The sequence below is a fragment of the Carlito syrichta genome, unplaced genomic scaffold (genome assembly GCF_000164805.1).
Source record: "Carlito syrichta isolate Samal-C Ts95f unplaced genomic scaffold, Tarsius_syrichta-2.0.1 Scaffold274000, whole genome shotgun sequence".
Taxonomy (NCBI): Eukaryota; Metazoa; Chordata; class Mammalia; order Primates; family Tarsiidae; genus Carlito; species Carlito syrichta.
Window position 1 is genome coordinate 1 of NW_007218096.1, and position 24801 is coordinate 24801.

Sequence of the window (24801 nt, forward strand, 5' to 3'; positions counted from 1 at the left end):
GCTTTGAGGCTGTTGGGGTTGCGGATCATCTTGTCCAGCGTGTTGACGATCTGGCCGAACTTGGGCGGGTGGTTGCGGTCCTTCTGCCAGCAGTCCAGCATGAGCTGGTGCAGGGCGCTCGGGCAGTCCATGGGCGGCGGCAGCCGTTAGTCCTGCTCGATGGCGTTGATTACCTGGGGACGGTGTAGGAGTAGAGTGAGGCGGGGTGGATGGGCTGATAGCCTCCGCCCTCTACCAGGTCCACGTTGCCCCCAGTGCAGCCCAGGGCAGGCTTGAAGGATTTGGTTGCCATGGCAACCATCTGCCGCCTGGAGGCAGCCCCAGGGATGGGGCTGACCTGGGTGCCCACCGTCCATAGCCTCAAACTGACCTGGCAGCTGGGTTGCTGCCTCACCCTCTGCCAATGTTGGGAAACCTATGCCCTGTGACAGGTGCCCACTGGGCTGACCCTCCTGTGCTAGGCTCCACCAGTTCCTCTCTCCTTCCCACCTGTGAGCTCCCTCCTGGCTCTTATGGCCCTGATGACTCCTCTCTCTGGCCCCTTGCTGACCCCAACTGGCCGAGTCCTCAACTTCAGTGTCATTTACAGCACCAGGGATGAGATTCCTCCCCTGTCAGGTTCCACCATGTGGCCTTGAGCCTGGCTGGTGCCTCTTCCCACCATTCCCACTCGCTTCTCTGGCAGAGAAAGGAGCTGGAACGCCTCTGTCCAGTCGGTCCTGCCACCATGACCAGGTTTATCTTTCACAACTCAACTCTGGGTCATCCTTCCTGGTCAAGAAGCTTCTTCAAGTCCCTTCTGTCTGCATTTTTTTTTTTTAGTTGGAGTCTCACTCTGCTGCCCAGGCTGAAGTGCAGTAGCATGCTCATGGCCATTGCAGCCTTGACCTACTGGGCTCAGGCGATCCTTCTGCCTCAGCCTTCCAAGTAGCTGGAACTACAGGTGTGCGCTACCACGCCTGGTTAATATTTGATTTTTTGTAGAGATGAGGTCTCACCAAGTTGCCTGAGCTGGTCTCAAACCCACAGATTCAGGCAATCCACATGCCTCGGCCTCCCAAAGTGCTGGGATGACAGGCTGAGCCACCAAGCCTAGCATGTCTGCATTTTTGCTAACGGAAACCCCTTGGGTGATTTTGAAACACTCTCCAACACCACCCCTCACCTCTGGGTCTTTGCATGGGTTGCTCTTTTCCACTGGGAGCCCTCAAGTCTCTAACACCTACAACCGCTTGAGCCCCACCTGTCCAGCAAACACTTCCAGGCTGATCTTGCCCCTTCTGCCCATGCCTCAATGCCTTCAGGGCATGGTCCCTGCCTTCTCCCATTTAGTACCAGGTCATCAAATTTCCCGAGAGCTACATCTGGCTTGCTGAAGCATCTGTACCCCCAGGGAGGTAGTAAACACCTGAAGGGCAGACATGGTCTCATTCAGGGCTGGCCACAAGGTGCAGGCATGCTGGAGATTTGCTGGGTGGCCTTCCCTATGCCCCACCCCCTGGAGAGACCAGGGTCTGTGAGGACATTTGAATCCGCCACCAAAGGGCTGGGGGCTGCCCTGATAGCCAAGCCCGCCATCTTCATGCCCTAAGAGAACGAGGCCAGGACCCCCGATCCTCCCCTCCCCTGCCTGGCTGCCAGAGGGCTCTGCCTACCCCTTGGAGACTTACGTCCTGGTTGGTCATGTCCCAGTAGGGCCGCTCCCCGTAGGACATGACCTCCCACATGACGATACCGTAGCTCCACACATCGCTGGCCGAGGTGAATTTCCGGTACTGGATGGCTTCTGGGGCCGTCCAACGTATTGGGATCTTCCCTCCCTAGGGGCAGAGGGCTCATGGGTGAGAGACTAGCCTATGTGGCCTCTTCCCTCAACACTCCCCATCCTGTGCCCCGTCCCAACTCACTATGCTGCTGGACCACTGGCATTTGCACATGCTGCCTCCTCTGTGTGAAGTGCCTTGTCCTACTCTGCCATCTGGACAGCTCCTTCTCATCCTTCAGTCCCTCTGAAAGCTGCTCCCCAGCTTCCAAAGAGCTGCTCCCCCGCTCCCCTTAGTCCTGCAGCAGTGCCTTCCATCTTCCCCTGGGGGAGCCCGGCTCCCACAGCGCACACCTCTGCTTGCCTGCTCACTGGCTCGCTTGCACTGGTCTCTGAGCCCTTTGAGGGCAGGGACTGAGTCTTAGTCCTTTCAGTTTAAAACCCTTCAGCCACCCTAGCTGCTTTCAGGAGAGTCCCAGCTTGGATATTCAAGGCCCCCACGACCTGGCGCCGCCTACCTCGCCAGCATCACTGGTCACCCCCTTCCTCCCAACAGCCTGTCTTCCAGTCACAGGACCTCGCCTGAGAACATGGCGTCTGACAGACTTTTCCCAGTCCTTCAGCTCCCAGCTCATGTCATCCCCTCTGGCAAGCCTTCCTCTGCTTCCCAAGGCTGGCTGTCCTGGCTCACAGCCCTGTCACTCTGTACTGCTCTGCACATCTGTCCCCCATCAGCCTGCGAGTTCCCAGAGGACAGAAACCATGGTCTATGTCTCTCTCTGTCTCCAGGGCCCAGCACAGTGCTTGGCATGAGCAGGCATCGGTGAAAGCACATTGCGGAGAGAGACGGACATTCATGTCCTCTTCTCAGATGCTGTGACTCCCATGTTCCCTGCCTCCGTCTTACCAGGGCGCTGGTGTAGGTGGGGTCTGAGGTATCGTCCTCCAGAAAGCGTGAGAGCCCGAAGTCAGACACCTTGCAGACCAGGTTGCTGTTGACAAGGATGTTTCGGGCGGCCAGGTCCCGGTGTACATAGTTCATGTCTGCCAGGTACTTCATGCCGGCCGCGATGCCCCGGAGCATGCCCACCAGTTGGATGACTGTGAACTGCCCATCATTTTGCTTTGGGAGGCGTGGAGAAAGCAGAGTCAATGAAGGAGCAGGTGCCAGAGCTCTGGGTCCTCCTCACAGCAGAAAACCAGAGCAGGGCTATGCCACCCTGGCCCTGGGTGCCCCCGGAGAAGGACTCAGATCCCCAGGGCCCTTGGAGAGGCCCATGAGAGGCCAACTTCATGGTGCTGGAGAAGGCACAGGCTTTGAAACAGACACACCTGGTTGACTCTGGCTCTGTCCCCTCCTGGCTGTGCAAACTTGGACATGTGACCTAACTTCTCTGAATGCCTGCTTCCTCATTTCTGTGTCAAACAGGGCTACGTAACCCCTACCTCCCAGGGTTGTACAGAGTTAAAGAAGGTGCATGGAAGGTGCCTGGCACACAGAAGGTGCTTCACAGATATTTGCTGAATTGCAGTTAGTCCAGTGGCCTGCTTCTGATGCCCAGTCCAGGGCCTTTGTCTAACTGGTTGACTGTGGGGGGACCTTGAAACTCTCTTCTGTTGGCCTTGTGCTCTGAACTTCTCCCCTTAGCCTATACAGCTCTGGGGAGCTCCAAGGTGTGGTGAAAACTCTGGATGTGGGGTCAAGACACCTGTCCAATCTGGGCTCCCACCTTGACCCTCTGGGTGACCCCGGGCAAGCCCTACTTCTCTTTGAGCCCATTTTCTCCTGGGCATAATGAAAAGGTTGGCTGTGAGCATGGGCGGAAATAACTGTGATCGACTGTTCGTGGCTTCCTGGGGAACCATATTGAGAAGGATTCTGAGATTGTTTCTGGGCTCAGTGGGAAGAGTGCTGGGATTGATTAGCAATGCCTGCCATGGGTGGGACCAGAAACTGACAGTCTGCAAGCCACTCCTGACTTAGAGCTTTTCCAAGACCCCTCCAGGCTCTGACAGTATAAAGCTATGTCCGTCATTCCTTCTCCCCACCCCCTCTCGGGCCCCTCTCAGCTTTCCTACCCGGAGGAAGGAGTCCAGGGAGCCGTTCTCCATGAACTCGGTGATGATCATCACAGGCGTGCTTTTGGTGACGACACCCTCCAAGTGAATGACGTTGGGGTGGTCGAACTGGCCCATGATGGAGGCCTCGCTCAGGAAGTCCCTGCGCTGCTTCTCAGTGTAGCCCGACTTGAGTGTCTTGATGGCCACAAAGATCTCTCTCTTGCCTGGCAGCTTCAGGTGGCCACTGCAGACCTCGCCAAACTCCCCTGGGACAGATACATCGAGAGAGGCAAGATGTCACTTGCCAGGTGGATGTGCCACCTCCCCATCCCCTGTCACTTCCACTCCTGGGGCCTGCAGGTGCTCTTCATCCTCAGTGGTCAGTGCATCCTCACAGACACTGAACCCCTTTGAGAATGTCCTAGCCCCGCAAGGAGTACAGGGGACACTCTTCATGGTTGCCCCACGGTGTCTGCCTGGGGATGGGGGTGAGGATCTGGGGGACCTGGGGAGATGGGGAGGGGCCCCTGGACGAATGGTGGAAAGACAGAAAAGCACGGAGTTCCAGAGCCAGCTCAATCTCTGACAACTCCCTGCCTCAGTTTCCCCTGCTGTCGGTGCAGTGGTTTTACTGGATGACCTTTGAGGGCTCGTCTTCCATGGGCATTCTGAACCTTCAGAGCCTGGAGGATCCTTTGAGGCCCCCTCCCACTTTTTTTTTTTTTGAGTTGGAGTCTCACTCCATCGCCCAGACTGGAGTGCAGTGGTTGCTCCCGGCCACCGCAACCTCGACCTGCTGGGCTCCAGTGATCCTTCCGCCTCAGCCTTCCAAGTAGCTGGAACTACAGGCGTGCGCTACCATGCCCGGCTAATTTTTGATTTATTGTAGAGATGAGGCCTCGCCAAGTTGCCCAGGCAGGTCACAAACCCGCGGGCTGAGGCAATCCACTCACCTCAGCCTCCCAAAGGCGCAGGATTACAGGCTGAGCCACCGAGCCCGGCCCCGTCCCACTTTTTACCCTTTACCCCAAGAGTACACATGGGGATGGTCTCTCCACCACTGGTGGAGGCCACGGTACCTGTGAAGGTGCCAGCCACTCACCTGCTCCAATCACCTGCTCAATTTTAACACAGGAGATGTCAATTTCCTTGGCAAACTCCCGCACTGCCTCATTGGGGTCCTCATAGGTGAAGGGGTCGATGTAGATTTTCATGCCTGGGGTCACTGGGGGACAAGACCAGCCCTGGTCACATGAACTGATTCAAGATGCACAGTTGGAAAAGCAGGACCCAGCCCCTCCATGGAGGGAAACCCACTCCCATGCGGCCCCCATAAGAGCTGGGCAATCCCCGGCATGTTGCTTGGTCTTTCTGTGCCTCGTGGGGCAGATGGCCATGAACTGAGTAGAAGCGGAAGGGGAACAGAGACCAGCAGGGGTGGCGAATAGGGGCCAGCTCTTGTTTCAACTATGTGATGAGAGTGGCTTTCTGGGGTCGAGAGACTGTCAGGGTGGAGAAGCAATGTCTGCTATGGATGTGGGCATAGGAGGACAAAAGGATGGATGGGTTTTCCGCCCTCGTGACAAGATCGTGGGGTGCAGAGGAGGGGAAGAGGAAGGCAATGAGGGAGAGAGAATTGGTGCTAACAGAAAGAGCAGGCAACCGATCCGCCATGTCTCTCCAGGCCTAGTTCACGCCTCCTCTCCTCACAGGAGCCCCTCTTGGCTGCTGGCCCTCCCAAGGCTTGCTCCCCAGGGTCTGCATACCCAAGGCTCATGGGCCTACCTCCCAGGTCCCCCGCTAGCCAAGTCTTCACCCTTTCTGGATCCCCAATTCCCTGGTGATCAGCATGAGGCTAGATGCAGAGCATATTAGTTTGATTCCTGACCCGGTGTGGGTTTCTCTTTCTTTTTTTGAGGCAGGGCCTCACTCTGTCACTTAGGCTGGAGTGCAGTGGCACGATCATGGCTCACCGCAGCCTCGACCTCCTGGGCTCAGGCGATTCTCCTGCCTCAGGCTCCCGAGTCGCTGGACTATAGGCATGCACCACCACGCCTGGCTACTTTTTTGACTTTTTGTTAAGATGAGATCTTGCCATGTTGCCCAGGCTGGTCTTGAACTTCTGGGCTCAAGTGATCCTCCCACTTTGACCTTCCAAAGTGCTGGGATTACAAGTAGGAGTCACCATGCCTGGCCAGATTTTTTTTTTTTGATGCAGAAAAAGAAAGTCACTTAGAGGTCCAAGATACAATTCTGACCTAGCACTGAGTCAGCAAAATGCTTTGAAGGAAGGGAAAAATCACCCATCTGCAGTCTCCCTCCCACACAGATAGCTGGTCTCCTACGGCCCAGACCGTCTGGCCCTCTCATAGCCCAGGCCTTTCTCCAGTTTCTCCTGCTCTCTGTTCACGTTCTCTCACTGCTCCAGGAGCTGTGGCTCTGGGGGCATCAACTCTGGGGGCAGCAGCTCTAGAAGCTGGGAGCTGGAATCCCTGGGTCACTGTAGCCTTGGCTGTTTGGTGAGCAGGGTCATCAGTGCTGCTCAGCTGTGTGACCTTGGACATGTTAGTTGACCACTCTTAGCCTCTATTTCAGACATTCCAGGCATCTAGGAGTTGGAGCCTCTAACACAGGGGTTGGCAGATTGGCCCACTGCCTGTTTTATACATAGTAAAGTTTTATTGGAACACTGCCATGCTAAGCAGCAGAGTTGAGTAGTTACAACAGAGACCCACAAAGTCTGAGATATTCACTACCTTTCTCTGACAGAAAAGTGTGCCAACCGTTGCTCTGACACGTTAGCTTTATTGAAGATTATTTGTATGGATGTTTATCAGGTCCTTGAGGTCAGGGGTTCTTAATTTGGGTCCATGAGTCACTTGGCAGTTCCAGGATAGGCTTTGGGAGGTCTGGTAACCTCCTGAAATGGAATGCATTTATTATTGTTGCCTTTTTGGATTTGAGATGTAATTCATGCTTCTTCTGAAGTCCCCAAATTATGGAAATATTGTTAAAAATAAAAGTTCTTCAAAATCCATCTATCTCTGAGCATAGACTGCTGGATTTTCCTTTTTTTTTTTTTCTTGAGTTGGAGTCTCACTCTGCCACCCAGGCTGGAGCGCAGTGGCATGCTCACGGCCATTGCAGCCTTGACCTGCTGGGCTCAGGCAATCCTTCTACCTCAGTCTTCCAAGTAGCCGGAACTACAGGTGCATGCTACCATGCCTGGCTAATATTGTAGAGACAAGTTCTTACCAAGTTGCCTGGGTCTCGAACCCGTGGGCTCAGGCAATGCACTTGCCTCCGCCTCCCAGAGTGCTGGGATTATAGGCTGGGCCACTGAACCTGGCCTCCTGTCTTATAATTTTTTCCCTATACATCCAATGTGAGCACATTTGTGTTTTTCTTGCAGAGGCTTCAAAACTTTCAGCAGAGGCTCACAGGAGTCTGAGACTCCCAAAGAGTTTACGAGCCACCGTCCAGGACTGTGAGTGCCTGGGGGGCGAGGGATGGGCGGGCACATGTTCTCTTCTCCTACCTCCCTCCCCTGGCACATTGCATAGAGCTGTGCACACAATAGACACTCAGTGTGCAGTGCTGAGCAGATTCCAGATGACAGAGAGAATGAGAATAACAGCGGCTGCCTCTTGCTGGGCCCTTTGTCTGTGCCTGATACCATGCCAGGCTCCTCATACGCCTCGTCTCATCTCCTCCACCCAACAACTCTTGGAGGAAGGGGTAGTTATCCCCCTTTCACACATAAGGAGACTACAGCTCAGAGAGACTCAGTCACCTGGCCAAGGTCACACAGCTTGAAGATGGCACATCCGGAATTTGCACCCGGGTCTGTCAGACTTGAGCCCACCACCTCCTGGATGAAATGCAGCTGGGATCTGCCCCACCTTCCTCCTGGCATATTCCGCCGTGCTGCCTCCTTCCCCAGGTCAGGCTCCTCAGAGCTGGGATGGGCTCCCTGGGGCTCGTCCTTGCTCAGGCTCAATCACGGCCTGTGGTTCTTGGTGACTGGCTTCTGGCCTCCCTCCCAACAGAACCGGGGAGGCCCACCAGGGAGGGAGGACAAAAATGGGTCGACAGGGAGGTAAGGGGAAGCACGGCGGGAGCTCCAAGCCTCCTCGGTCACCTCCTCTGCTGACAGCTAGAGGCTGTCCCCAGGCTGTGGCCAGGAGCACTAGCCAGGAGGGCTTTCCGCTGTGCCAGGACAAAGGACTCCACCCAGCAGTCCAAGTCCTCCATGATTGGCCCTACTTCCAGCCCCCTGCTCCCTACATGCCAGCTACAAGGACTTATTTACTTTTGTTTTTCTCTCCACCCAGAGCACCTTCTCCTCTTCCTCTCTGTAACCAGATCAAATGCTGCCTCCTCTGTGAAGCCTGCCTGCGTTCCTCCAGTGGAGACCTTGTCCTCTCCCTAGGCTCCAGGCTCCTGCAGCCCTATCTCCACACATGTTCTTACGGCCCCACTGTCTGTGTAGCTTTTCCCACTTGTACCAGGGCTCCCAGATGCACATGCCCACAGCCTCCTGCCAATTCTTTCTGGAACACTCTGCTGCCAGTGAGGGCTTGCTTTATACTCTTCCCCAAGAGGACAGAGGCCATGTCTGTCTTGCTCATGCTGAATCCCAGGGCCTGGCACACAGTGGGCGTTCAATCAATGCTTATGGAATCAGCGATACCATTGCTCCTTTCCATGCCTTCTTTTTCTCTCCCGATCTGTTTGGGGTCTTGAATGTCTTTGAGAATTTGATGAAAGCTACAAATCAGCTCCTTGAAAAAGCATTCCTGTGTGTGCACATTCCTATATTCCACAGATAATTTTGGGATGTCCACAGGCCCTTGGAAGCTCTAGGGGTCTGTAAACCTCCAACTATGAGCCCTGACGCTAGAATGATGGCTCTGAAGTACTTATGTGAAGGTGGGATACAGTAGATGCTTAATAAACACTGAACATACAGTCAGTGTGGATTTACCAGGTACCAGGTCCTGTGCTTGGCACGTTACCGGTTTTGATCCAAGTAACCCTCCCAGCAGTCCTACCATCAAGTGCTACCATCGGGTGGAGCCTGACTGTCAGTATTTGACTGTTTCTGGCCCACAAAAACAACAATGTCATTTGCCACAACCTAATATGATGCCTGTTTTTCAGACGGGGAAGCTGTGGCATAAGAAAGGTTAAAGGACCCGCCCAAGGGGATGCGATCATTGCTAACGGGTGGCAGAAGCGGGTTTGAACCCACTTGTAATCACCTTCTTCTGGGCGCTTTCCTAGCCTGTCCTGGAATGGAAGGTGAAGTCCCCATGGCGAGAGCCTGGCATAGGACCCGGCTACTAGGAGGCTAGTGGGATGAGGACCCCTCCAGGCAGAGTCTACAGAAAATACTGGGCTGTTGTTTGGATGAGTTATGGCCATCAGGGCCACCGACTGTCACCCTGAACCCAAACGGGACATTCACAATGAAGAGGAAGGAAGAGGAAGCAGGTGTGCAGCGTCCTGGCTTTGAATTCTGGGACCACCGCTGATGCTGGTCACAGATAAGCTGTGTTGTGAGTCTGAACCCAGATTGACTGACCGCCGTGTTGATCCCTCGGGCAAGCTGCTTCACCTCTGTGCCTCACTGTTTTCACCTAACAAATGGGTACAGTAAGCATTACCTCCTTCATGAGGGGATTGCAGGATTAAATGAGAGAATCTTTGTAAAGGGCTTGGTGCAGTAGTGGGCAAACAAAGTGCCTAACAATTGCTACCTGTTGTAAAGAAGAGCTGATTATTGTTAAACATTATTATTTTTAGAGACAGGGTCTTGTTCTGTTGCCCACGCTGGAGTACAGTGGTGTGATCGCAGTTCACAGCAGCCTTGACCTCCTGGGCCCAAGTGATTCTTTTGCCTCAGCCTCCCAAAGTGTTGGGATTATGGGTGTGAGCCACCATGCCTGGCTAATTAAAAAAATTATTCTTTGTAGAGACAATGTCTCCCTATGTTGCCCAGGTTGGTCTCAAACACCTGGCCTCAATCCTCCTGCCTCGGCTTCTCAAAATGCTGGGATTGCAGGCGTGAGCCACTGTGCACAGCCTAAGTATTATTACAAAGAACTTTAGTATCCACGAATTCATTGAATCCTTAAAACCCCGTGAAAGAAGTATCACTCCTGCCACTTTCCAGATTCAGATGCCAAGACTCAGAGAGATTCGATGGTTTCCTTGGGGTCACACAGCCGGCCAGTTTGACAGAGCAGGGATGAGAAACCAGGTCAGTCTCTCTGGCTCCACATCCTGACATTGCAGCACCTGCTGAGTGACAGGACACAAGAGCCTGTGTGGGTGGCCACAAGCCAGGCACACACCTCTCTGGGCCTCAGTCTCCTGTCCTGGCCACACAGGGTGGCTGGGTGGACACAGGCCTGGCGGTGCTTTGAAAAGAACAAAGTCCTGCTCAGAGCTAAGGATGCAGGGAGTAGGAACTCAAGTTCTAAAATGTGTTGATTGATGAATGAGGCTGGAGCCCTGGTTTAAAAATATATCTCACCCGTTGTCTTGCTCCTGACTCTCGCTCCAAATAGGGGTGTGCCCTGCAGTTCCAGTGACGAAGCCTGCGAGCCTGCCTATTTGCGCTTAGTAGAGTGTAGACAGCATGAATGACTCAGAGTGTGGCTCCAGAGCCAGACAGCCGGGGTGCATACCCCCTTCTCCCTCCCTGAGCAGCCGTGCCATCTCCGTGCCTCAGTTTCCTCCTCCTCAAAGTGGGATCGTGTGAGGATTAAATGAATAAACACACGTAGAGCACGGAAACATAGCATGGCATACGTAGTGCTCTCAGCTGCATCTAGGCTCATGATTTGATTACCTGGGGACTAGATGACATAATTTATGACTTATTTTTAAGGTACAGGTGATTTTCATTTCTGTGTAGTTAAGCGTGTTCACCTTTTTCTCATGAGCTATCTGTTGTTTTTATACTTAGAAAGTCCTTTTCCATCACCACGTCTGTTAAATAGTCACCTAAATTATCTCCTAGAAATTTGAACAGTTTAATTATTTTTTTCGCATGTATGCCTCCAAACTATTTTTTTTTTTGAGTCAGGGTCTCACTCTGTCACTCAGGCTGGAGTGCAGTGGCATGTTCACAGCCTACCGCAACCTTGACTTCCTGGGCTCCGGTGATCCTTCTACCTCAGCTTCCCGAGTAGCCGAGACTACAGGCACACGCTACCCGCTGGCTAAGTTTTTGACTTTTTGTAGAGGTGAGGGCTCAGTGTGTTGCCGAGGATGGTCTTAAACTCCTAGGCTCAAGTGGTCCTCTCGCCTCAGCCTCCCAAGGTGCTGGGGTTACAGGCGTGAGCCACCGCACCCAGCCTCCAAACTATTTTTAAGCCCTGGAACTTTTACTTCAAGTCGTCTTGCCCCGAGGCCTAACTTCTGGAACTCCTTGCCTCTGCCCCTTCTCGCAAACCCCACACCCAAAACCCACAGCAAATCTAGTGGCTCTACTTTCCTACACTGTCGGAGTCCAACCACTTCCCGCTGCTTCCACCCCTGCCACCTGGTCTGACCCCCATCATGTCTTCCCCAGACCCTTCCAACAGCCTCTTCACTGGTCTCCCTGCACCAGCCCCTTCAGTCCGTTCTCCAAACAGCAGCCAGACGTCCTGCCAAGACTGTAACTTGGAGCTCAGAACCCTCTAGCCTTCCCCATTCACTTAAGTAAAGGCCAAGGCCCTGCCACGGTGGCAAGAATCTGCACGTCAGGGTTCCCTCAGACCTCCCCCCAACCCCCCACTCCAGTCATACCAGCCTCTCTACAGTCCCTGAAACCTGCCAGGCACACTCAGGCCTCAGGGCCTTTGCACCAGCTGTTCCCTCTGCCTGCAATGAATGCTCCCCCCCCCACCTCTGTATCCTTGTTCAAATAAAACCCTCTCAGTGAGGCCAACCCCAACTGCCCTATTTAGAAACACAACCCTGATCCCCACAATTCTCTCTCCCATAGCACTTTCACCTTCGAACATTCTACATGCTTTACACATTTATGACATGTATTTTTTTTCTTTTTTTAATTCCTGGCCCCTCCTGCTAGCATGCAAGTTCTTCAAAGGACGGGATATTTGGTTTGTGTACTCAGGTCTCAGGTCTCCCCAGCACCTAGAACAGCGCCTGGCACACACACACAGCAGGCCCACGACAGCCCTTGTCGCATGGGGGGGGGTGTGATGATAGTCTTCCGTACCTGGAGGCAGCCACCTGTGGAACCCTGGGGTGGCCACTGGGTGCAGTTTGAGAATGTACATCGGATCCACTTAGAATCCCTTTTTGCTGAGTGCGCTGAAGCAAGCACGAAGCTTCCCTCTGGCCCCACTCCCAACAACTAGCTCTGCCAAGGCCAGATGCAGAGAGGAACCTATGATCTGCTTTCCCCTCTGGCCGTTTGGGAGGGGACATCTGCTCTGGGGTATGTGTAGCACATACCTGGCCTGACATAGAGTGAGACAGTGGGGGAAACGGGGGGCTGGGCGAGAGGAAGCAGCCACCAGAGCCTCACCAGGAGGAGCAGGGGTCTGGAGCTGCAGAGTGAGAGGGAGGGTGAGGGAGCAGCAGGAGTGGAGGGAAGGGCCCCACTGCCTTTCTCTCTCGCTTCCTGGCCAGATCCTGGCCCTAGCCACCTCATTCCTTCACCTCTCCTCATTCCTGCCACTCATTGGTTTATCCTGCAGACGTGTAGCTAGTGCCTGTTATGTGCTGGGCATCGTGACGGCACTGGGACAGGGTGGCGAGTGTCAGATGCGACTCCAGGTCTCCTTCCCCCCCAAATGATGGGGAGACAAGGAAGCAGGCGTCACAGCGTGCCTGGGGAGAGGGGCCTGTGCCAAGCAGGCGAGGGCCTGACCCAGGGCGGGGCGGGGCCAGGGAACGCTTCTCAGAGGGGTCTGCAGGGGCAGGTGAAGACTAGGGAGACGGTGCTCCAGGCAGAGGGAACCGCCTGTGCAAAGGCCAAGAGGGGAGAGTGAGAGCTTGGCACATCCGGGCTACCGCCTGACATTCCATCTGGCTGCAGCGTGGCAGAAGCAGGTGGAAGAGGGCTCGAGAGGCCACTGGGGAACCGACAGTGAAGGACTCAAGGGCACCTGCCGCAGTGGGGTGTGTACGTACTGTGGCCACTGGTGTAGTGCTGCAGCTTGTCGGTGTACTCCGAGTCGGCACGCTCAAACCCCCGTCTTCTGGAACAAGAGCAAAGGGCTGGAGCCATCTGGAGGTGCCCAGGGCACTGGGAGCCATAGCAGGTGACAGGGAGAGGGCAGGCAGGCCCCAGAAGCCATGTCCCTGCCGGAGGGCTCCCTACCCACCCCTTCTGGCGCCACGGGTCCCTTCCCACCTCTCCCACCTCAACTCCAGCCTCCCTCTTTCCCCTGTCCTGTCTCCAGCCACGCCCCTTTCAAAGAGCAAAGGCATCTTCCAGCCAGGGCTTCTGGGCTCAGAAACCCCAGGGTCTTCTGTGCCTCTAACCGTCTGGCCCCGTATGCTCTGAAGCAGGAGCTTTTAGAGGAAGAGTCTCTCTCCGCCTTGTGCCCAGAGGAGGGAGGTCGGGAGCTGGTCCCACCACCCTGCCTTCACTTGTGCTGTGCTGGCCACTTGGGGTGCCCTTTCCCTCCTCCTTCTCCTCCTGAGGCCTCCTAAGTCTTTCCACCACCTCCGCCAGGGGGCCAGAACTTGTGCAGAAAACAGGTGACCTGTGCCCCCTCCACCATCCCCAAAGCTCCCTGCGCCCCGTGGTCTCTCTGGCCCGCTGTCCCAAGATGCCCCCTCATGCAGAAGTATTCGGGCCTCAGTGACCACCCCTTTGAACACGGCTTGTCAAGGGCAGTGCCCAACCCAAGGCACAGGCTGTCCCTGGTGGTGTCTAGGACGCGGGAAGCCACACAAGGGTTTCCAGGCCCACCTGCCTCTGGCAACTGTGGGGTGCCTCCCCTGTTCCCCACACTCCTCAGTGGCTGAAGGGTGGGGAAGACCTGCTCCAGACAGCCCGGAGCGGCCAGGGGCCCACCCACCTGTTACACACGAGGGCGATGACAACCACGGCGATGAGGAAGACCAGGCCGGCGGCCGAGGAGCCAATGATGAGGGGCAGCTTTTCCTGGATGCTCGTCTGGTACTCAGCTGGGGAGGAAGCACAGGGGCCGTTCTCAGCCTGGCTCTGGGGGTCCTGAGCTTGCCTCCCAAACCTGCCGTTCTGCTGGTCTCCTGGGGTCTGACCCTGCCTCTGACAGGATACCTGTCATGTGCCCATGGGGGGAATGAGCTGTCACTCACTCCCAAGCGACCTTGGCCCAGTCTGTGAACTGCTCCCACCCTCGATTCCTCATCTGTAAAATGGGCATTGTCCCCACTTCTCAATGTTGATGGGAAAATCAACAAAAATAACAGCGGACACACACACAGGCAGGAAAAAGCAGGGACTCTGAAGCCAGACGCCCTGGGTTTGAGTCCTGAAGGTGTGTGCACTCTGGCAAAGTGGCTTACATTTCTGTGCCTCAGTTTCCTTATCTGTAAAGTGGGGAGAATAATAGTTCCCATCTCACAGGACTGCTGTGTGAAGGGCTCAGACCCACACCTGGCACAGAGCAAGCACTGAACACATTTGAACTATCATCGTTATTGAGCGTTTTACGTGTCTGTCACTGTGCTACGAATGTCACGCATCTCGAAGTCCTATGCAATACTTTCTATGACTACTCCATTTCACAGATGAGGAAATTGAGCTTAGTGAGGTCATAATTTGCCTGAGGCCACACAGTTAGGAAGTGGCCCCAAAGTCAGCATTTGAACCCACGTCTGCTTGGCCCAAGGGCAGGGCTTATGTGAGGTAATAGGCAAGATGCACTTGCCACTTGCCTGGCCCTTGGAAGCCACTTGGTACACACATTCTCAAGGCCATCAACACTATAATTGATGTAAATTTTATTATTTCTGCTTCTCTTCTATCTCCCTGATCAGAACAGGAGTGTGCCGAGGTTGGGCGTGAGGTTAGCACTGGGTCCTTCACATGGTCTGGGAAAGGTCAGGGCCCCAGCACACATCTACTGAATGAATAAAAAGAGAGGCCAGGCGTGGTGGCTCACCCCTGTAATCCTAGCACTTTGGGAGGCTGAGGTGGGAGGTTTGCGTGAGCCCAGAAGTTCAAGACCAGCCGGGCAACAGAGCAAGAACTCATTTCTACAAAAGTAAAAAGATTAGCTGGGTGTGGTGGCCTGTGCCTGTAGTCTCAGCTATTCAGGAGGCTGAGGTGGGAGGATCGCCTGTGCCCAGCTGGTTGAGGCTGCGGTGAGCCGTGATCATGGCACTGTACTCCAGCCTGTGTGACAGAGTGAGACCCCGACTCAAAAAAAAGAAAAGATCTGGGCTAGTTCCCAGTGCCTTGTCAGTGACATTTGTCCAACATGGACAAGGGCTTAAAGAAGTGAAGAAAGTTGCCCGAGAAAGGGGGAGTTTTACCTAGGAGGTGAGTGCAGGGAGGGTGGTGGAGCCCTGCAGGGGATTTTTGTGACAAGACAGGAAGTTGGGAGCCTCTAGAATGTTCATCCAGACAAAGGCCAAGTCCCAACCAGTGGCAGACATCCATGCTAAGAGGGATGCTGGAATCTGGTCACAGGAAGCTTGAGCCTGGAGCTTGGCTGACTGGTGGAAGGGTCCCAGACTCACAGCAGTGACAACCATGACTTGATTACTATCTGCTGGGTGCTAACTATGTGTAGGACCTAGTGTGGGGGGAGCGGGGGGCTGTGCTAGGCCCCTCCTTCTCACACTACTTGATAATGATGGCGTGATGATGAGAGCATTATTATCACCCTGATTTATGGGTGAGAAAACTGAGGGTCAGAGAGGTAAGGCCTCTTGTTCAAGGCCACACAGGCATGAATCAGCAGTGATATCCCCATCTATCTGGCTTCAGGGCTCACACTCTTTAAACTATGATGCTCCTCAAAGACTATTAGAACAGGGATGGTGCTTAGAGACCATGTCATCCCAGAGTGGGAAACATATAGCACATGGGCTGCAACCTTCCATTCCTTGCCTGAGTCAGACATGATTAATCCAACCCAGAACTTCTTCCTGCTGAACTCAGATGCAATTCATTGAAGTTGTTTATGGATAAAATATGTTTACAGATTGAATACAATGCTTTCACCTTATAGATGAGAAAAATTTGGACCAGGGAATGCTCAGAGTCCTGGGAAAGGAGGTAGCCTGGCTGACAGCATGGTAACAGAGGAGTCTGCATCTTTTCTGGGCCACAGACACAGGGCCCCTCTATGTGCCTGTGCACAAAGTTTCAAAACCAGGAGAGAGGGAGGGCTGACATCTGGAAGGCGGGGTGCTGTTCCCACTTGCAAGAAGCGCTTCATAGGAATGGTGGCCCTCAAGTCTGCTCTGTTTGCAGGGTCAGCACCCTCCTCTTTGCTCTGCTCACCTTCTGTCATGGTCTGGAAGTACATTTTGCCGCTGTAGCGCCCGTAGCCTGCCACGGTGCGTGCCCGCACCTGGAACACATAGATGGCGCCGGCTTTGAGACCCTGCACGGTGACCGTGTTGGTGGGGCTTTTGATGGCTGTGGCGTTGTACTCACTGAGCTCCTGCAGGGAACAGAGAAGACACCTGATGAGGGGCTGCCCACAGTGGGCCACAGCCCACTGCCTGTTCCTGCCACTTTGGGATGGGTCTGGTTGCTGGGTAAACATCTGTGGCTCCCAATTCTTCACCCCCCATCCGTGGTAGAATGACACACCTATGCCTTGTGCCATGTGACTGCAACACTGCTCCCAAGGCAGGCAGAGTATATTTCTCTGCCTCATGGATGCTGGATTGTCTGTGTGACTTGCATTGGCCACTGGAACATTCTGGTGGATGTGACATAGGTGTGCTTGCTGATCTGGTCTGGCCTCATGTGTGCCTGCCACCTTCCATGAGATGGGCCTGTCTTGGGTAACAGCTTGCTACAGATGAGAAACAGGTAGAGACCCTGACCCACCTCCTAGGCTGAAACAGGGCCGCCCCAGATGACCCACAGACAAAACTCATGGGCAAGAAAAATAGCCACTTGCTGTTGTAAGTCATTGGATTTGGGGGGACTGTTTGTTCTGCAGCATTATCTCAGCAACTGCTGACTGATACACACATATTGACTGAGTGATACACTGGGGACTGGGGACTTGAGTTCTTGGAGCCAGCGGAGGGAGGGTCCACTCTAGTCACGTCTGCATCCCTCTCCCTGTCTGATACCTTGATGGGTTAAGTGGAAGGACCTCCTTCAGCCTCAGTGCACTTGGGTGAGGCAAGCACTAAGGCCCATAAAGGAAAATGACACCTTTGCCTCTCTCCTGCCCCATCCCCAGTCACACATATCAGTTGGTGGCTGCTTTGGGATGCAAAACCAGCTGCTTGCATGGAGCCACCTCTACTGTTCATGCCTTTGGGGGACCCAGGACCTAATGTCTCCTCCTTTGAGAGATACAGAACACCAATCCTGGCTACCTGAGCACGGCCCAGGGGACCCAGGAGTCTGGGACAGGACCAAAGCCTGGCTGCCGCAGTAGCAGTGCAGATGTGGTTGGATCAGACTCAGAGGAGGCTCCTTACGGCACCTGTCAGCCACCGGGCAACCCTTCCCCAGTACCCTCTGCACTAGGCCCGGGCTGGGCACTGGGATCCCATGGGGGGGGTTATGCCATAGGCCCTGGCCTTGGAGAGCTCAGTCCAGAAAAGCAAACAGAGTGAGGCTCATGAACCTCTTTGAGGAGCTGATGGGAATCTGTGAACCTCAGAAAAATGCACACCCAGCCTTACACGCTGATCACATGTACAGCACGGAATGCACAGAGCTCTGGAAACCCTCCTGCAACAGTGGCGGTTCAGTGTGAACAACATTGCTACAGGCGTTGGAGTATGAAGGTTAAGATCACAAGCTGGAGCCAGACTTCCAGGGTTCAAGTCCTGGCTCCACTGCTTATTTCCTGTGTGACCTTGGGCAGGCTCCCTAATTTCTCTGTGTCTGAAAAGTGGGTATAGTCATAGTAGCTTCCTCACAGGGCTGTCTGGAGAAGAAAATGACTCAGTATGTATACAGTGTTCACCCTAGTAGGGTGAGCAGTTCTCAATCCAACTGCAAGTCATTGGAGTTGTTTATGGATAAATGCATAAACAAAATGGATAAAATATGTTTACAGATTGAATACAATGCTTTCACCTTATAGATGAGAAAAATTTGGACCAGGGAATGCTCAGAGTCCTGGGAAAGGAGGTAGCCTGGCTGACAGCATGGTAACAGAGGAGTCTGCATCTTTTCTGGGCCACAGACACAGGGCCCCTCTATGTGCCTGTGCACAAAGGTTCAAAACCAGGAGAGAGGGAGGGCTGACATCTGGAAGGTGGGGTGCTGTTCCCACTTGCAAGAAGCGCTTCATATGGATAAGATATGTTTACGGATTGAATACGATGCTTTCACCTTACAGATGAGAAAAACTTGGACCAGGGAATGTGAGTGACTTGCTCAGAGTCCTGGGAAAGGAGGTGCCTTGGCTGACAGCACGGTAACAGCGGAATCTGCATCTTTCTGGGTCAAAGACCCAGGGCCCCTATATGTGCCTGTGCACAAAGGCTTTCCAAGAGATGAGGGGCATGTGACCTGGTCCAGGTGGGGGACTGCCAGGTGAAGTCAGAGAAAGCTCCCAGGTGAATGGAGGATACTGGAATCTTAAAGAACAAATAGGAGTCATCCAGGCAAAGGGCGTGCCTGACAGAAGGAGCAATGGCTACCAGAGCAAGGAGGTGAGAACGGTTCAAGGTGTGGGGGCTGGAGAGGGGCTGACCTGTGAATGCATCTCTACCACCCCCATGCCAGGCAAGTGTGGGGCAGCAGCAGATAGGAAGTCTCTTGTGCTGAGCCAGATCATCTGCCTCCTCCTCCCAGTCACATGTGTCTCTCCCTTCTCTGAGCTCCAGAGCACTTGCTGTGGGGGCTGTAGGAGGGGGTCTCTGGCACCGCTCCTCGTCCTGGGCTGAGTTGCCTCGCCTCTCACGCCCTTGAACATAAGCTTGTGAGGGCGGGCCTGTGTGTGTTCCCCTGAGCCACATGCAAGATCCCTCACACAGGTGCTTCCTCAGTGTCCACAGGGAGAAGGCTGATGCCTTTGTCCAACATTCCAGACCCTTCACAATTCACTTTTGCAGTTTCTCCTGTCCCATCCCCAGTGCTCTCCCGGTTCCTGCCATCCCCAACTCTTTCCCGCTTCCGTGGTAATGCTGCCAGACTGAGCTAACTCAAGCATGGGATACTGTTCAGTTAGATTTCAGATGAACAACAAATAACTTTTTTTTCTGAGTTGGGGTCTCAATCTGTTGCCCAGGCTGGAGTGCAGTGGTATCATCATGGCTCACCGCAGCCGTAACCTCTTGGGCTCAGGTGATTCTTTCTGCTTCAGCCTCCCGAGTAGTTGGGGTTACAGGTGTGTGCCACCATGCCTGGCTTATTTTTTAATTTTATTTTTTTGTGGAGATGAGGTCTCACTATGTTGCCTAGGCTAGTCTCTGACTCCTGGGCTCAAGCAATCCTGTTGCCTTGGCCTCCTGAAGTGTTGGGATTACAGGTGAGAACCACTTCATCTGACCCAAATAATTTTTTCTTAGTTGCCGTCTCACTCTGTAGCCCAGGCTGGAGTACAGTGGCATGCTCGTGGCCACTGTAGCCTTGATCTGCTAGACTTAGGTGATCCTTCCGCCTCAGCCTTCCAAGTAGCTGGAACCACAGATGTATGCCACCATGCCCAGATAATTTTTTTTAAAATTTGTTGTAGAGACGAGGGCTCACCAAGTTGTCCAGGCTGCTCTTGAACCCCTCGCCTCTACCTCCCAAAGTGCTGGAATTACAAGTGTGAGCCACTATGCTCGGCTTCCAAATAATTTTTAATATACATAGATCCCATGCAATATTTGGGATATACTTACACTAATTAAAAAAAAAAAATTTTAATGTGTCTTGTGTCCTATATTTTATCTGGCAACCCTACCTCCCCAGGCACTCTGAGCTTTGGCAAGCACTGTTGCCCTGTCTGAAATATCCTTTCCTCATCTGTCTGGCAGTTTCCAACTCATCGTTCAAGACTCAGCACGCGTGCCATCTCTGTCCGGGAGACTTCCCAGATGTGCCGGCTGAGGTTGTGGGTCCACTGTTCTGATAGGGTCCACCTATTGTTCTGATATGCATGTCCATCTTCTCTAAGGATGTGGGTTCTCTGATGGCAGGGACCATGTCTTGTTCACATCTGGACCCCTAGGCTTGGCACACAGTAGGTGGTGACTACCGACACAACAAATGAACATCCACCTAGTATTCAGAGAGCCACAAAACCTGGGCTGCAGTTCCAGGATTGACCACTAGGTTCCGCCATCCAATGTGGGATCTGGTCGGCGAGAAAAGGGGTTCAAATCCACAGACTGGGTGGGTGCCCACTTAGGGAGGTAAGAGTTTTAGGTTCTGGATTATACGAAAGAGACGAGAGGTGACTGTCGGTGCCATAGGTAACTCAGGAGACCAAGGAAACCAAGCTGAGCAGATCCTGTCTCTAAATCCAGACCAAGGATGGAGCTGTTAAAAATCCTGGTTCTCCCACTTAATTGCATGTGACCTTGGGAACGACCCTTCCCTTCCCTGAGCCCCCATTTTTTATTCCAGAAGATGGACCAACGAATGCCATTTAGGGCTGTCGCCAACTCCCTTCTGTCTCTCCTCTCTGGAGTACCTTCATCTGAACAGTGATTAAGCACCGAGGGGTGATGGGAAGAAATTCAGCATGAAATCCACTAGTCATCCTTAATTTGAGCCCTTATCTAGAGACTCAGGATCACCGAGGCGCTGGGTGGGTGGCAAGCCTTCTGAGCCTCAGTTATCTCATCTCTAAAGGGGGATAACACCAGCAGGTACTACACAGGGTGGTGGTGGAAATTCAACAGAAAAATATGGGTAACGCTTCTGGCACAGTCCCTGCACACACAGGACTTAATAAATGTTGGTTATCATCATCACTGTATCATCAACACACTGCAGGGTAAGCCCTCACCAATGTCCAACAAATGGATGAATGAATGCACCTGTGAATGAACGAGTGGACAAAGCCGTCCAGGGACTGGGTGACAACCTGAAGAAAGCTGGCCTTCCACAGTATCCCCCCTCCCCCAGCCTTTGCTCCTGCTGCCTGGAGTGTCCTTCCCTTCGCTTCTGCCCGGTAGACATTTCTGTTGAACAAACACTGAAATCGATGTGGCCTACAAGGGCCCATCGACCACCCGCGGCCTCATGAATGCCTCTTTGCCTTGAGCTCTTGTGGGTCCGGGGAGTCTGGCCCCATGTGCTTTGGGGTAGCTGCCCAAGGCGGCCAACTCCCCCGGGGACGCTGAAGCCATGGCCAGGCCTGGGGGTGCAGCACGGCTGACACCATTTGTCACTGGCATCCAGAAGACTTTCGGCAGAGGGGCTGTGAGCGCTGGGCTCTGGGCAGGCTGGGAAGTCCCTCTAGGACGGACAGGAAGGGTGGGTGGAGGTGGTGAGGGGCCTGCAGGCCTGGGATGCGCCTGCCCTGCCCAGGCAGGAAAGAAATGGATTCAGGCTCCAGGAGGATCCCGCACTGGGTGAGCTGGCCGTGGACTTGTCAGAAGAAATCTCACCAAGGGCAGCCCAGCTGTCCACCTCAAGGGCGGGGTGGGAGAGGTGGTGGCTGGCGTGTCATGGTCTTATCTGGGAGGTCAGGGGTTCTCCTCTGATCCTTCTGACAGTGCCTCCCCACCCCTTGACGTCCCCCTGGGTTCTAACTTCTGCCTCTTGGTCCCTCTGTGCCTTCCTGGCCTTCCGCCAGCAAGCGCCACACCTATACCCTCAAATCATACCCCCACACCCTACATCCACCCCAGGAGAGGCATGCCAGTCCCTGGAGTCACCCTTCACACCTCCCTGCCCCCTGGGCTTTAAAGCGCTGAATCTGTTGCATCCGCCACATCTGCTGCCACTCCCTTCCCTGTCCATGCCACCCGGTGTCCCATGAGAGCCTGCTCCCTGAGTCGCCCGGTCCCCCGGCAGTCTGTTCTTCACACAGCCAGCTCCACAGAGCTTTAAAGCAATCTGAGTCCGACTGCCTCATTCCAGAACCTTCCCATCATATTTTAAATGGAATCCAGACTCACCACACCCAGCCTGGCCTCCCCCTCCAGCCTCCTCCCCTGCTGCTCTCTGCTCAGGTTGCTCCTGCCACACTGGCCTTCTCTGTTCCCTGACCCCGGCATTCCTGCCCCAGGGCCTTGGAGCCCACTGTTCCTGCCGCCTGGAGTGACTGTGCTCCTCATGTGTGTGTCAGGTGACTTCCTGGCATCTTCCCAGGCTCAGCTCAAATGTCACCCAAGGCAGGCTTCCCCTCACCCATGCTGGGACTGTGGACCCCCCGTGTGTGGGGATATTTGCTGGCCCTTCTGTGGCTAGTGTCACGACCCCTTGTCTCATAGCTAGCAGTGTCTGAGCCTGTTGTTTTTTCCTGGACTGTGACGTCCCTGAGGCCTCCAGGCCACCCGGTCACTCTCGATATTCCTGGTACCCGGCGTCCATCTCCCCACTGGCAGATGCCAAGCTGTCCCTCTCTGCACCCCAGGCTTGAGACAGAGGCCGACAGAAGCAGGGCCATGTCTCATCCCAGATGTGTCTCAGGCTGCCCTCAGCCCTGCCCTCTCTTGCCATTTGGCCTGAAATTCTCCACTGCAGGGGCCGGGCCTGCCCTGGGCTGGCCCTGTCTACCTCTCAATAGCCACCCCAGAGGCAGCCCTGGGAAAAAAACTGAGAGGCAGGAGAGCCAGGCAAGGAGGGAGAACACAAGTCCAAATCTTTGCTGGGTGCTCGTGGACAGGTTAGCTTCTCTGTGCCTCAGTTTCCCCTCCCATCCAGTGGGGTAGAGTCCCCCTGCGAGGATGGGTGAGATACATGCTTAGCACATCGTGACTGCTCATGAAATGTGAGCAGGCGGCGACCTCGGGGTTGCAGGGCCTGGGGGCCCTGCCACCCTGGCAGGGCCCGGGGAACGCCTGGGCAGTGGTAAAAAGTAGGCCAGAGCCGCTTCCCAGTTCATGCCTCTGCCAGCCTCCCAGGCCTGCCTGCTGCGGCAGGAAGTGGGTCGCAGGCAGGACCCGCACTGGGATTCCTTGTTTCCGTTCCAGTCTTTGGGGACAAACACTTCCAGTTTCATTTAATCACAAAGCTTCTTAATTAGTTTTTTTTTTTTTTTTTGCCTGTCTGAGTTCTATATTGCTGAGCTTTCCCTGCTGGAGACAGCAGAGATGCTAGCTCTGTGGCCTGGGAGCAGCTGGTTCGGCTACCCTGGACACCTGGCTTTTCCCCCTTCGCCGCCCTTCATGGCCCCGTGAGGACTGGGGTCTTCTGGTAGTCACTTCCCGAGCCATCCAACAAACATCTCTTGAGCACTGCCTGTGTGCCAGGCACTGGGGACACGACAGAGAATGGCAAGTTCTCCCCACTCCAGGGACTTACCATCAGGTCAAAGCTGAGGTAGTCAATACTAAATTGTGTGATATTATTATTATTATTATTATTGTTTTGAGTTGGAGTCTCACTCTGTCGCCCAGACTGGATTGCAGTGGCACACTCACGGCCACTGCAGCCTTGACCTGATGGGCTCAGGTGGTCCTTCTGTCTCAGCCTGCCAAGTAGCTGAAACCACAGGCGTGCACCACCCTGCTAGCTAATTTTTTGATTTACCGTAGAGACGAGGTCTCACCAAGTTGCCCAGGCTGGTCTCAAATCTCTGGGCTTAGGCAATTCTCTCACCTTGGCCTCCCAAAGTTCTGGGATTACAGGCTTGCGCCACTGTGTCCGGCCAGGTGATACCATTAAAAAAATTATAATTGTGATAGATGTTATGTAGAAGAATGGCAGGGTACACGAAGGTAAAATGGGGTCTGCACAGGGAGGGAGGGCTTCTCTGAGGAGGTGATATTTAGGCTGAGAGCTGAAAGGCTGAGTTGGGCTGGCCCGGGGGAGGAGGTAAGGGGTGGGAATGGTCTAGACGGTCATCCACTGGTCCAGGCTCCCAGGCTCCAGTCCCCACACTCTTCCTCTCCTGTCCTCAGGCTCCATCTCTCACTTCTCGTATTCATGCACACAACTCACTTGTGCCACGTCTGTGGCCTGCGGGGCAGACATGGCAGCTTGTGGTGCTGCAAGAGAGGGCAGTCCATGGGAGAAGATGGAGGTGACATTGGGAGGGACCCAGGAGATTCTGACAGGGGACTTGGGCATGAGGTCCCAGGGGCTTTTTGTCAAGTGGTCTGCCGAGGCTGAGGCCTGGACCACAGAAAGGGATTCATCCATGTATTTGCCAGTCAGTGCCGACCACGTGTCTCCTGATCACATGTCTCCTTGGAGCCAGGTCTGGGTGTTGGAGAGAGATGGTAGGGGGAGGTGATGCCTGGCCTCTTGGAAGAGCCTGTGGGGAGGGGGAGGGGAGGGAGTTGAGTGCACAGCTGGTTAAGGCTGGGAAGGGTTTGAAGAGCCCCTGAGACCCACCAGAGTGTGTCTGATCCAGCAGTTAATAGAGTATAGGGCTGGACTGGGCCTCAGAAAATGAGGCTCCAGGTGGGGCGTGTGGTTCACACCTGTAATCTCAGCACTCTGGGAGGCCGAGGCGAGAAGATTACCTGAGTCCAGGGGTTTGAGACCAGACTGGGCAACTTGGTGAAACCTCATCTCTACAATAAATCAAAAAATTAACCGGGCATGGTGGCACATGTCTATAGGTCCGGCTATTTGGAAGACTGAGGTGGAAGGATCGCCTGAGCCCAGCCAGTCGAGGCTACAGTGGTTGTGAGCATGCCACTGCACTCCATCCTAGGTGACAGAGTGAGACTCCGACTCAAAAAAAAAAAAA

The 24801-nt window shown here is 54.2% G+C and overlaps 1 protein-coding gene across 1 annotated transcript in view; it reads right to left on the bottom strand.

Annotated features, from left to right (window-relative positions):
* Positions 1-8: 8 nt before the first annotated feature.
* The window catches only part of LOC103254244 (ephrin type-B receptor 2), a gene marked incomplete at both ends in the record, with an annotated part of 120857 nt that continues 96064 nt past the window's right edge, over positions 9-24801 (bottom strand). The window contains 8 exon segments of the mRNA XM_008052379.2: positions 9-173; positions 1671-1820; positions 2670-2885; positions 3842-4089; positions 4926-5048; positions 12983-13050; positions 13879-13987; positions 16299-16461. Of these exon segments, the coding sequence (XP_008050570.2) occupies positions 9-173; positions 1671-1820; positions 2670-2885; positions 3842-4089; positions 4926-5048; positions 12983-13050; positions 13879-13987; positions 16299-16461 (1242 nt within the window).